The sequence below is a fragment of the Populus nigra genome, chromosome 8, assembly GCF_951802175.1.
Source record: "Populus nigra chromosome 8, ddPopNigr1.1, whole genome shotgun sequence".
NCBI lineage: Eukaryota > Viridiplantae > Streptophyta > Magnoliopsida > Malpighiales > Salicaceae > Populus > Populus nigra.
Genome location: NC_084859.1, coordinates 8,437,756 through 8,451,153, shown reverse-complemented (window position 1 = coordinate 8,451,153; position 13,398 = coordinate 8,437,756). Strand labels below are relative to the sequence as shown.

Here is a 13,398-nt window from a genome sequence, read left to right as displayed (position 1 = left end):
TAATAACAATAGTTAAATCCACAATATTTAAATTAAAAATCATGAATATTAATATATATTTTTAAAATTATTTTATAACCTCAATTTTAAAAGCATTATTTAATCAAACAGATTAAACTACTTTTTCTTCAACCTCAATTTTAACCACAGTTTTAACAAAACACCTATTTTTTCAAACGAACCTCAACTAAAGTTGAGTACCTTTTATAAAATAACTTTTTTCAAATCACAACCACAATAGCTACCGCAATACCAAACACACTCTCAGTGTCTTCTTCGAATTATATTTTATGCTACACCGGGAAACAATGGGTGTCTTTTGGTGAGATAGTATATAGCCTTTTTTCCCCTCGGATTTCCTCTTATTTGTCATTTGTAGCCTTTCCTTTTTGCCACTGGTTTTTTTTACTGTGTTTTTGGCTTCCTCCAGGCAATTGTTCTGGTGATTGGCTTCTGCATTCATGTTGTTGCTTTTGTTTGACTATTTGTTCTTCTATTTGTTTCGTGTTGAAATCCCTATTGAAATTCATCAGCTCCCTTAATCTTCAAATGTTGTCCTACCGCTCGAGGAGCAGATTAATGAGAATTGGAGAACAGTCAGGGATATCCTCTGCATTAATCCCTATGAACATAATGTTTTTTTTTTTTTTTTGTAACCTTTTCTTCTTAGGTCAAGATGTTTACGCTTTGCCAATTTACTTATTGATTTTTGTCTGGTCATCACACAAGGAATTAACATCTACTTGCATTAAGTAGAATCAGAGGTTCACCTGTAGAGCAACCATTGTTGATTTTGATATATTCAAGGGATGATGCTATCCACTGGTTGATTTTGTGAACGGATTCCATTTGATTAAAATCCTTTGTATTCTATTTTTCCATGTTTCTCTTATTTTTATGATATTTTTTGTTTTTTAATTTTTTCAAATCCAATGGTTGAAATTAATTGTTGTGAAGTTATCAAATTAATTAAAAGATAGAGATAGAGATGAGAATCTTAAAATATTTTAAGGAACGTTTTAAAAAAGTATTATTATTATTATTATTATTTAAAAAAAAAACTATTATTTATGTTCCTGGAATATGCTTTTTACGTGCCTCTTGTATGAAGGAGTGTAAATTGGTCAATTCAAAAGACTTTATTTCAATATTTTCTTTTAAAAAATAATAATTAAAACAGACTTATTTTATTTTAAAAGTCAAGAAAAGTCTTTTAACTAGGTTTGTCGAGTTGACTGATTTTGACTGGGTAAATAGTTTAACCTGAAAATCAATCTAGAACAGTTTATATAATTGACCCATTAAAAGCAACCTTCCGGATTAGTAATTTTCTTGAATAAATGCACTGTATATCGGCCTCTTTTCATCTCTCCTAAGCTCCTTTTCCCTTTCTCCACTCAAAACACATTTCTACGGGATTGTTTTTTAAATATTTTTTAGTTTAAAATATATTAAAATGATATATTTTTTTATTTTTTAAAAATAATATATTAAAACAATTTAAAATATATATAATTTTTTTTTTTGAAATATGGGTCGGATCAACGACTCATAATAAGGAATCAAATCAAGCACTGATATTTCTAATCCAGTAAAGACAGTAGGAGTAAATAGTATTCTTAAGATGACTCCTGCAGTTCTTAACAGAACTCTTAAAAGTACCTAAAGAAAACTATAAACAAACCCAGACATATGCGGACAAATGAACGATCAACGGTCCAGCTCGTTCGCTAGTAAAGTATTAAGATTTAATTTAGATCAAATACAACAAGAAGTGCAGTGGACGTGCCGGAGTGGTTATCGGGCATGACTAGAAATCATGTGGGCTCTGCCCGCGCAGGTTCGAATCCTGCCGTTCACGGATTTCATATTTCTCTTTTGCTTTAACCAAAACTCTTGAGACACGTGTCTTTTTAAGATAATTTTATTTTGCCTAAAACGAAAAGGCTACAGTGCCGTGGTATAAACACCCAATCCATCCCGCTCTCTGTGATTTTTCGAATCCCCCAACTTAAAATAGCCAGTTTTTTCCCCATCTCTTCCTCTACTCTCTGCTATTTCATTTTTTTTTTTCAAATGACGGAACTGGAGGATCCGCTGCAGGGATACAGCGGATTGTCTCTCTTCCGAAGAACATTAGGCTCTCTTCCTAAGCCTCCTCATGATCCCGATGATCTTCTCTCCGCCCACAATCTCCTCAAATCCCTGGTATCCCCCTCTTTACCCTTTTTTCAAGGGATTGTTCTTCACTTTCCTCTGAATATGTAGCTCATTTTTTACTATTTCACGTTTATTTTTTAAACAATTTGTCCTCTATTTTTACAAATTGTTCTTCTTGTACTCCTCGTTTGAGTTTGAAGTGAACGCGCCTGGGTAAAGGGTTTTCTTCATTTTTAGCCCAAAGAGACGTGGCTTCTTTATTTAATTGATTATTTTTCTGGCTTCTTTATTTAATTGATTATTTTTCTTCATGCTATCTTCCTTTTTACTTTTCACAAAAAAAAAAAAAAAGATTTCTAGCCTCAGGTTCTAGGGTTTTATGAATTTGAAGTTTGATTTTCATTATCTCCTCCATTTTTATTTTTTTTTTAATTTTGATTTTATAAGCTTGAAGGGTTCACTAACTTAATGATGACATGATTGATTTACAGCCGGTAAAAAATCCGGATAAACTCATTGAGCAGGCGAGAAGTATTTTAGATGCTACTCCAGAAGCTACCAATGCCGACTTGCCAAATGGGGTAATGCCTGAAGATAAAAGTGAAGTTGTTGCTCAGAAGGATGCAGAAAGTCCCCGGGCACGAAGGCCAGGTTTAGGGCGCAAGCGTGCTCGGTTTTCCTTGTTTCCTAATGCAAGGTAAAGCCTGTTTACATCTCTAAGAATATAGAGTGCAAAGTAGAAGGATCTTATTGTTGGTGTTTAATTTACATTAGAGGTGGTTTTACTCAGTACTAAATATAATTATTATGTCCTGATTTGACAGTCAACCTACTGTGAATTTGGAACCGACTTTGGATATTGATAGCCTGAAAGACCCTGAGCAATTTTTCTTGGCTTTTGAAAGGCTTGAAGGTCACCTGCGCATTTTTTGTTGTTGTTGTTGTAGTTGTTGTTGTATTGGAAGAATAGCTCATGACATGATGATTGTTGTTCAGATGCTAAAAGAGAAATGGCAAAGCAGACAGGTCGTGTTTCAATTGGTTCGAATCAATCCAGGGCATCAATGGCTCCACGCCATCGACGACCTGGAATGCCTGGGTAAGATTAATTTTTATTTCTTGGTTATATAAACAGCATTCTATTGCCTCTCCATTTCTGTTTGTATTCCATTTTTATTTTTAGCTTGGCCATGTCACATAATTTTTTTCTACATTTCAGGAGATCTAGGACAGCTAAATATCAACATCTTTATCCAACCATGTCCTCCCAGGAAACCTTTATGGAGAAGATTCTTAGTCCAGCTAATCCTGGATCACAACAAGAAACATTCAGTCCAGATGTTGCATCAGAACTAAGCGAATCAACAAATCTTGCCCCAGAAGAATCAGGACTAGCTGGTGAGTGCCTTCTTGTTGAGGAACAAGGTTGATCAACTCTAGATTGATTCTCTCTTGTCTTTGAAGTTATGATCTACAATACAAAATCCTGCATTCTTTATTCCCATATAGGTTCAATGGCCAAGGCTGAGAAAAGGGTTGATAAACTTCTAGATGAGTTGCTTTCTCGTGATTATGAAGAGCTTGATGGGGATGGAGCATTCACTTTGTTACGGGACTGCTTGCAGGTCAAGTCACTTGACCTAGAGAAGTTGAGCCTCCCTGAATTGCTGAATGTGCAAAAGACCAGTTTGAATGCTTTGGGGGGGAATTTGCCAAAGCCTAGGATTGTATTATCAGACATACATAATTTACCGAGAAGGACTATAACTCCTATGAGGCAGCAAATTGCAGAAAATTCTTCTTGTAGTTTTGGTTCGCCCACTCCACCAAAAAGTCCATTGGCTTTGCTAGCATTATTGAGGAAACGCATACTGCAGTCAAATCCACCAACTGATCCATTTTCAGTTTTTGATGTTGATCAGTCACCAGAAATAAATGGTAATACTAGACCAGCTCACGTGGCTATTGGAGATTCTGGAACTCAAATAGACAAATCTCTAAATGACAACTTGACTAGTCCTGTTTCTGGTAGTGATGGTTGTCCTAGCAGGTCTAGTGCTGAGGTGGAGAATAGAGATGTTGGTGCAGATAATGTCATCAAAGATGAGAATTCAAGTCAGCTTGGTGGTGATATGGATATTCAAACAAAAGGGCCAAATGCAGTGGAGGACATGGTGAGTTTCCTTGTCAGTAGCATTTGCATTGTTGTAATACTCTTGATTAGGATCTTACCTTGTGATGATCTGCAATGTAGGTGGAGGATATGCAGCATATAACAGTAGATAAATCTCTGAATGACAATTTGATTAGTCTTGGTCCTAGTAGTGATGTTTGCTGTAGCAAATCTAGTGCTGAGGTGGAGAGTGGCAACCCTGGTGTGGATAATGGGGTAATAGATGATAATTTAAGTCAGCTTGGTGGTGATGCGGATATTCAAACAAACAGGCCAAATGAACTGGAGGACATGGCGAGTTTCCTCTTTTCTAGCTTATGTTTCGCCATTTTCTTTTTTGTGAAACTCTTGATCAGGATCTCACTTTCTGAGGTTCTGCAATTTAGGTGGAAGATATTCAGCAGAAAGCTTTGGATTCTACCCAGCCTGATGACACAACCATGGAGTTTTTGAACAACGCACAGGATCAGTTTGGTATGGCAATTTCTCTCTGTTTTCTACATGAAATTTACTGGTCGGATGCAACTGGCAAAATAATAATTGCCTAAAGTGTAGGTTGGTGTTAGTTTATGTCTGAGGCCATAAGGTTATTATCTGTTTATGGCACATTTGAAGGGGGCTTCTAGAGCGATTTGGATATAGCCTTTCCTTACAATTTTGCATGAAGCGCCTGTTCTGAAAAGTAGACATGCTCCTTAGTGGTTAGAAGAAAGCAAAAACATTTAAACGTGTTTTGAAATATGCACCACTTAAATTAGTGTCTTTTATAACTTCATCCTTTGTCTATCCTATAAAAAGGCACAATCATACAATCCGGGCGCATTTTTCACAATTATAGTCTTCCACAAGCCCCCCAAATGACTCCTTTAAGGCCATCCAGGTCATATTTTCAATTGCTGGTTTATTCAATGACAATCACGTGTGATTGTTTTACTCGACCCTAGAATCCTACACCTGTGCTTTTTTTCTTTTTGTGTGCGTGTGTCTGTCATATACTTGAAGTGAGTGAAGATTAAATTCACCATATCTTTGAACAATCAAACAACTGCATTATGTTCTTAACTATGGAGGTGCGAACTAGTTACATATAACACCATTTCAGTTAGTTTAAGGCAAATGATTTGCATGTCCGATTACCTGGAACAGAAGGAAAATTTTAAATGATAAATATATTTTTCACTTGTGAAGGAAAATGAAAATGTTTGCTAAATGAATCCCTGCTGACTTGAGTTATCAATTGATTAGATATTTACTAAGATTTCACAAGTTTCAATGCTACTAGGGAACCCTAGTTTGAGATGTGTTAGCACCAAACCAAAAAACTCTTAGGAGGCTGATTTCTTTCTCCTTGTCATTTACATGATCGATTTCTGTAACTTATTGTGTCCATTCATTTTTTTTTCTATTTTTATGGCAGAACAATTAAGTCCTGCAGTTGTTGAAGACCATGCAATGGATGGTTGCCCTGAAACCCAAGGCAGTGGCCTAGAACAAACCAAAGACAATTGTCCAGAGCATCAGGATGAGGTTTATATTTCTCATCATTTTATTTAATTTGCTGCTCTTGCTTGTTTAAGATTTTGGTTATGTCATGCATCCACGACATTAATTGATCTTGAGATTATGGTTTAACATAGCAGGAAGAGCACTTGTTCTTTTTATTTCTTATTTTGCCTTCTGTAGTGTTTTATTCTCGTCCTTTATTCATTGTGGTTAATTATTTGTACCATCTATTTTTATGAAGAACTCTTTATGGTGTCCTAAAGACGTGTCTTTGAAATGAAAAGTTTCAAATAGTGTGAACTAATGTTCCAATTTTCAGGTTTAATTCTGCAATTAGGTAATGTTATTGATGTGTAATAAAGGAAATGCAGGGTTGGATTTACATAGGTAAAGCATGCTTCTCAATCTCTAGTCCACAGTGGCAATTATTTAAAACATGTTTGGCACTGATGGTCAATCTTCGGCTCATAGTGGGTTGATAATTGGCATGCATTGATGGTTTAAGGTTGAAGTTCATCAGCATCTGGTCTATTAGCAGAAGTGGTCTAAACTGATGAGCAACATTTGAATGTGTTACTCAATATAGTCCTGTATGTTCTAGAAGAATGAAATTCTAACAATTGAGATATTGTTAAATGTCCATATGACGAGCTGTCTGACATTTTGTTGCATGCGACTAAAATACTGTACTTATTGATGTCATACTATCATATCACTTGTGTGGAAGATCTGCCTTAGCTTAAACTGTACTGATATGTTCATTAATGTTTAAGCAACTATAGAAGCTTGTGAACAACAAAAGCATCTGTTAATTGAAGAAATCCATAGGTAGTTCAAGTTCTGGTCACTGAAATGAATCATGTGGTTTGGGAATCATTCATACCTCTTGTGAACAGGAACACTGACATGCACTTTTCGGCTAACCAGACTACTCACCCAGGCCTGCACCCCCCCCCCCCACACACACATATAATCATTGTATGGGTCCTGGTGGTATTTTAATGATTAGGGAAGGGCTCATGTTCTTCTGCTGGAAGTTTCTCTTGAAATTTGTTATTTATCTTGTGGAGCAGACAGTTGAGGAACCTCCTGTGGCGTCACTAAATAAACAAGCCAAAGCAAAATCTCATACAGCCAAAGGACGCAAGAATGGATCACTCTCTAAGAGGCATAGCCTTGCAGGTGCTCACTATTGCGTCAAACTTTTCATCATTGGGCTCTCTGTTTTTTTTTTCTTTTTTAAATCTCAAAGTTATTGTGTTGATAACTTGATATATGTTGTTTGCATAGCTTCTGGTACATCATGGGAAACAGGACTGAGGCGAAGCACCAGGATTAGATCAAGACCTTTGGAGTATTGGAAAGGGGAAAGGTTTTTATATGGCCGCATTCATGGGAGTGAGTACCATACCTTCTTATGTGCATTTGGATTTGCAAGGAATTTGTTTTGTCATGATAGTGTGTTGCATTTAGTTGGACTGTAGTGAAAGCTTTTAGTGGTAATCTGTTTAACAAATTGTTTCTCTAGATGGACTGTATTGAAAGCTATTTAGTGCTAATTTGTTTAACAAATTGGTTCTTTGATGGATTGTGTTTTGATGACTTTCTAATGTATGAAGAAACATCACCTGTCCTTGATAAAGAATTTCAATGGAAGCACTTCAGCCAAGCCCACTATCCAAAAATAAACTAATAATTCATTAATTTTGTTGGTCATCATTATAAATCGTGGTCTGCTGAGAGAGTGACTTTTTTTCAAGGGATAATAAACATATTGGTTACGATGATGCAATTTCTTTTAGCATGACATGATAACTGATTTATAGACTTGTAATTATTTTTGAAGACTTTTTGCTTCTTTAATAGAAAGTTACAGCTGCATGGGCTGTTAAATAAGAAATGGACAGTGAAACTTTGTTTAATTTCTTCAGAATCCTTTTCATACAAAACCACCATGGTGTCCCTCATAATTTGTTGATCAATATACATTGCAGGTTTGGCTACTGTAATTGGGATAAAGTACGAGTCTCCAGGAAATGATAAAGGAAAACGTGCTCTGAAGGTGAAGTCATATGTCTCTGATGAATACAAGGATTTGGTTGAACTAGCTGCTCTGCATTGAGATAGTTTGATCAGGTATTATGGCCTGTAAGGATAACTTTTATAGGAAAAATCATAGGCAAGGCCATGCTTCTATGAAATTTGTCTGCGCAGTTATTGATTCTGTTTCATCACTTCCTAATTACTCTGCTAATATACTTCCCAATTACATGGCTAGCATGGATGTTCATGATGTGGGTGTTGAAGGATATCGTACACATCTTGTGTAATTTTTGTTTTTATTAGTGAATCGCATTTTCTATATAAAGCTGCACAATGTAGTACTAGGCATTAACTTTGATGATATGGAGTCCACAGGATTATATCATGTTCAATTTTGAAGTCTCCCCTTCTATTTAGACGTGCTTTCAGTTTTGCGTGCGAGAGGCATCAACAGTCACAATATTTGAATAGTGTGACTAAGCAGCAAGCATACTTTTGCAATTCTGCAATATGGATTATGAGCATACTAAGAACCTGTTTGGCTACGTGTGGCGTCCACGTTTCTTGCGGTTAAATTGTGCAAACTGTTTGGTTAAGTAACAACTGCTTATTACTGTATATGGAGCCCATGCAATACTGCGTTTGAAACGCAGGAACAAAGGAAGCAGCTAGGAGCTGCTTCCTGCACGTTGCAACAAAAAAACCATGCTTCACTGTTCAGTGAACAGTGGATGCATGGCTCCACTGTTCGCTGAACAGTTTTTTTTATATATATATAATCAGTGCAGTTAATTAATTTTACTCGCACTGAACGTGAACAATAATTTTTTTTTTAAAAAATTAGTTTAAGGTGCGTTACATTTACTTGTACTATAATCTCAATTTTATTCCTGATAATATTTTACCTAATTTTGTAGTTTTTGTCGGATGAATTTTGTACGTAATGGAATTATAGATAGTTTAATGAAACAATAATTTTTTTTTTATATATAAAGTATGATTTATTTCACGATATAATAACAAGAGTTAACTCCATAATATTTAAATTAAAAACCATCAATATTAATATATATTTTGTAAAATTATTTTATAATCTCAATTTCAAAAGCACTTTTAACAAAACACATTAAACTACTTTTTTTTAACTTTAATTTCAACCGTAGTTTTAATCAAACATCTATTTTTTCAAACTAATTTCAATTAAAAATATTTTTTATAAAACAATTTTTTTCTAATATATGTCTTTTTTCAAACCATCATTGATTCTTTGAATAAGATTTGAAATTTTTTACAAATCTCATTTTATATTGCATTAGGATTTACAATCAATACTATTTAAGAATAAATGAAATATTTTTTCTAATTCATCAAGGGTGATGAATAATCTCTTAATTACTTAAATACCTTCATATAGTTATGTTAACATAATATATGCCTTTTTGTTACCCTTGATTTGGACAACATATAGCATGATCAAAATATAACTCTCTATATAAGATAACTTAGTGATTTTAAGTCTAAAGATCACTTACACAACCATCATGTGAGTCTTTCCATAGACACAAGTGATCTCTCCATATAGAATTCTCATGTGAGTCATTTTAGTGAACATGTCATTTGATAAACACCTACATATTAGTTTCAAGTATCCCTTATACCTTAACATATGAAAATAAATACTTCATTTCACAAAGAAAAGAACATAATATGTACTTGTAAACCACGATATAAGACCAAATGTAATAAGGCCTTGATGAGTAATGGAAACTCAGAATGGAAAAATATAGATAAATGATGGAAAAAAAATAATGTGATGTGTAATGGGGGGAATGACCTCCATATATAAATTTAAAGGTATTGTTAACATTAAAATGAGAATTATGAATTTTAGCTTACAATCCATAACGTGAATAAAACTAATAACAGGTTTCAACGACAGAAGAATTAGAAAAAAAAATAAATGAATATGTTTTAAGAATGAGGATAATTCTAAAGAATTATAATGGAAATGAAGGATATAAATTAAGAAAGAATTTTATGAAAAAAAAGAATGTTGGTGCAAACCCCAATTAAGAATGAGTATTATTATTGTGAAACAATGGTAAGTCTGTAAAACAGGAAAGACAAGATAAATATAGTTTGAAGTAAGTAGATAGTCTCAAGGACTTAGTAAAATAAACTATATGATTTCAAAATGGATTGAACAAGAAAATTCAGATTTCTGACGTAAAATCACGTACTGACTATTTTTACACTATCAAGCATAACTTTTAAACCAACAGTTAGATCGGGTTGAAATTTTATGTGGAGTCACTTGACATATTGTTTACCTTGGTTAAAACTTTTGAGAAATCAAAGTTCAGGGAGGCCTTAAAAGAATATGGTTAGTTGGGTAAAAGTAAAATAGAGGTAGTAAGTGAGGGGTAAAACAATCATTTAGCAATAAAATCCAGCTTCTTCTTCTCTTTAAAGCTGGCGTGAGCTGCTGGAAAATAAAAAAGAGAGAAGAAAGTGGAGGTTAGGGTTTTTATTCTTTTTCCATTAAATTCATGAGAGAAAATTGTGAAATTAAGATAATAAATGCCTTAAAAGGGAGTAGAGGAAATTGAGATAGAATAAGGTTTATTTAAGCTTGAGAGAAAGAAGAAAATTATGAAGTTAAAAAGATGAGGAAGAGAGGGTGAAAGAAACCTTGTTTTCCTTTGCAAATTTCTTTTAATACAATATGATTAGAAGGTAAGAACCATCTTTCTTATGTTTGATTTTTGTTTTGGCATGAATTGGATTTTAAATTGTTGAATGAATTATTATAGAATGTTGAATTTTATGGGATTGAGTTGTTATAATGATAATTTTGTTTAAACATGTTCTTGGACATAAATGACAAGTGAGTCTAGTATGAATTGAGAAGTTGGAAGAAAAAAATACCCTTTTTTATTGGGAAGATTTTAGCCAAAATACAATAATTAGAGGAATGATTGTGTTGTGTAATTGTGTGTATTTAACGTGTAATGATGCATTGATAATATGTTTAAAAAGGTTTAAGTAAAATTATCTAGTTATGGATGAATGATTTGTGCTGTGTAATTAAGTTGATTATTGAGAGACTTGTGTAAATGATGCTAAAGATGTATTGAATGGAAATGATTGTCTTGAATGGTGAAGAAATGCATGAAAATACTTGGTTGTAAATCAAACATGCAAGTTGAAAATCTAGCAGTTTTATTACATGCATTTTAGCTGGAATTAGAACTAGTAAATGAAGGAATTTGAAATATTTTTTTTTATGAAAGTTGTATTTAGAGATGTTAACTTTTAAATGGAACCGAATTTGCTTAATTTGGAGCTGTAAAACTCCAGATATAGATAGAAAACAAAAGGAAGGTCAAACTGAATCTTTCTGAACAGATTGCATATTCTACTATAATATGTAGTTTTGGGTGTGTTGATGGAAGAATGAGGTTTTCTTTTATTCATCAAAGTTGTATATTTATATCTTAGCTTTTCATAGAGATAAACCACGCTTAAAACCTAGTTCTAAAACTTTATTTATGAATAAAAAACTAAAAATTATACAAGGTTAGGTGGACTAAACCGACTAGGACTAATAAATTTTGAATTGTTGCTTGGAATTGTTGTTGATTAAAGGTTCTAATATTTAAATTGACAAGAATAAGTATGAACATGAAAAATATGTGTATGTGTGAGTCATGATAAAAATTGTGAATATGTATGACTGTTATGATCGAAAGAAAGCAAATGTGCGTTATAGATGTTAAATCAATTCTCAAAACATGATGGGATTAGTTATTATATAAAAATGTTTGCTAGTGAGATTAAGGAGGATAGATATATGGAACATCTCAAAATAGAAACGTTGGACTAATATTTATCATGTGTTTGAAAGTTTATTTCAATCATAAATGATGATGTGAGTGACTGTGAGTTTGAACATTGATATGAGATACTTGTTAAAATTTATGAGGGACTTTCAAAGTAGATACTTGGAGAAGAAGGAACATATCCTTACAAAGGCATTAGGGAGGTGTTTGACACATCACAATTACTTTTAAAGTTTTATTAATTCTGTAACAGTGAATTCTTTAAATGCATATTCGAACTTTTTATGTTGAAAATGTTTACACATACACACACATAAAGAATGAATAAAGTGAAAGAACTAAGATAAATTGATTGGCATCCTTGTTTGGATGACCAGATTTGATTAACATCTTGTGTGGATGATCGAATTTGATTAGCTTCCTTGTATGGATGACTGGATTGGTATCCTTGTATGGATAACCAAATTTGATTGACATCTTGTATGGATGACCAGATTTGATTGACGTCCTTGCATGAATGGTCGGATTTGATTGACATCCTTGTGTGGATGACCGAATTGACATCCTTGTGTGGGTGGCCGAATTTGATTGGCATTTTTGTGTAGATGATCAGATTGGCATCCTTGTATGTATGGCCAAATTTAATTGGTGTCCTTGTGTGGATGGCCGAATTTGATTAATGTCTTTATATGAATGGCCGGATTTGATTGGCTTGACATCCTTATATGGATGGAAAGATGGGTAGATTTGATTGGCATCTTTATGTGGATGACCAGATTTGTTGGCATCCTTGAGTTGATGATCGTATTTGATTGGTATCATTGTGAGGATGACTAGAATAATGTGACAACTATATAGATAACAAGCTTTAAATGAGACATTAAATTGTACTAAAAGGTTTAAAGGTGATCAATACAGTTTAATGAATGTCATGAGATGGGACTAATGGTATTAGTTGAGATTAAGAACAAGATTGTTTAATAGCAAAAAAAGTATGGAAAAGTCATTAACGAAGAAAAACTCATGATAGGTCATAAGGATGGTGAAGTAAGGGTTGGTGATAAAGAAATAAATTCAAATGGATATTGTGTGTATCTAAGGGAGAGGGTTGGTTTGTTTAGAAAACTTATAGAAAGAGATTAGGGTGAGGCGTAAATGAAAGATAGGATGGTTAAGACAACAAATGCATCCCATGAAAAGTAATGAATAATAATGTTAGTAGTCAAATTAAAAGTTGATGAATTAGTGTAGACCAATACATATGATGAGTGAATGACCATTGTTTTTAAGATTTATATATGGAATAAAAGCGATGTTTAGATATACTACAAGTGATGGCAATAATGAAAGTAAAGTGGATTAAAAGTGGCATGATAAAAAGTGTGTGTGTGTGTGTGTGTGTGTGTGATGTCAAGTTGAATTATCAAGATGGACTAATTATGTCTTGTTTCTTGGCTGTTAAGAAAGCCAAATCGTGGTGTAAAAATAGAAAAAAAATATTTTTGTGGAAGTTCACATGAGAGGATTTTTAGGCCTTAACGATAGCATAGGGTGTGCAAGTGTAGATTAATTGAGTTTATGATTGTGAGGAGGTTATGACATATAATTACGGACTAGAAGTATGGACCAAAACTATTGAAAGATTGCATGAGAGCAGACGTTAGGGCACTTGCCTCA

At 33.6% G+C, this 13,398-nt stretch overlaps 1 protein-coding gene and 1 non-coding gene across 2 annotated transcripts; both read left to right on the top strand.

Annotated features, from left to right (window-relative positions):
- Positions 1–1,779: 1,779 nt before the first annotated feature.
- TRNAS-AGA (transfer RNA serine (anticodon AGA)) lies at positions 1,780–1,861 on the top strand. Its single transcript has one exon. It is a non-coding gene; the product is annotated as a tRNA-Ser (tRNA).
- A 113-nt stretch (positions 1,862–1,974) lies between these two features.
- Positions 1,975–8,204, top strand: LOC133700545 (centromere protein C-like). The gene is made up of 12 exons (XM_062124108.1): positions 1,975–2,208; positions 2,652–2,857; positions 2,985–3,073; positions 3,157–3,259; positions 3,380–3,558; positions 3,670–4,334; positions 4,415–4,627; positions 4,720–4,807; positions 5,751–5,860; positions 6,910–7,018; positions 7,127–7,234; positions 7,831–8,204. Exons 1-12 carry the CDS (start codon positions 2,077–2,079, stop codon positions 7,956–7,958), a joined length of 2,130 nt encoding a protein of 709 aa, XP_061980092.1. The 5' UTR covers positions 1,975–2,076; the 3' UTR covers positions 7,959–8,204.
- The last annotated feature ends 5,194 nt before the right edge of the window (positions 8,205–13,398 follow it).

What these genes read in the sequence shown, in the direction of transcription:
- LOC133700545 (XM_062124108.1), top strand. Translation starts at nt 2,077, where the DNA reads ATGACGGAACTGGAGGATCCGCTGCAGGGATACAGCGGATTGTCTCTC. An exon ending in CGACGACCTGGAATGCCTGG is followed by an intron (nt 3,260 to 3,379) that starts GTAAGATTAATT and finishes TCTACATTTCAG; the next exon opens with GAGATCTAGGACAGCTAAAT. An exon ending in CAACGCACAGGATCAGTTTG is followed by an intron (nt 4,808 to 5,750) that starts GTATGGCAATTT and finishes TTTTTATGGCAG; the next exon opens with AACAATTAAGTCCTGCAGTT.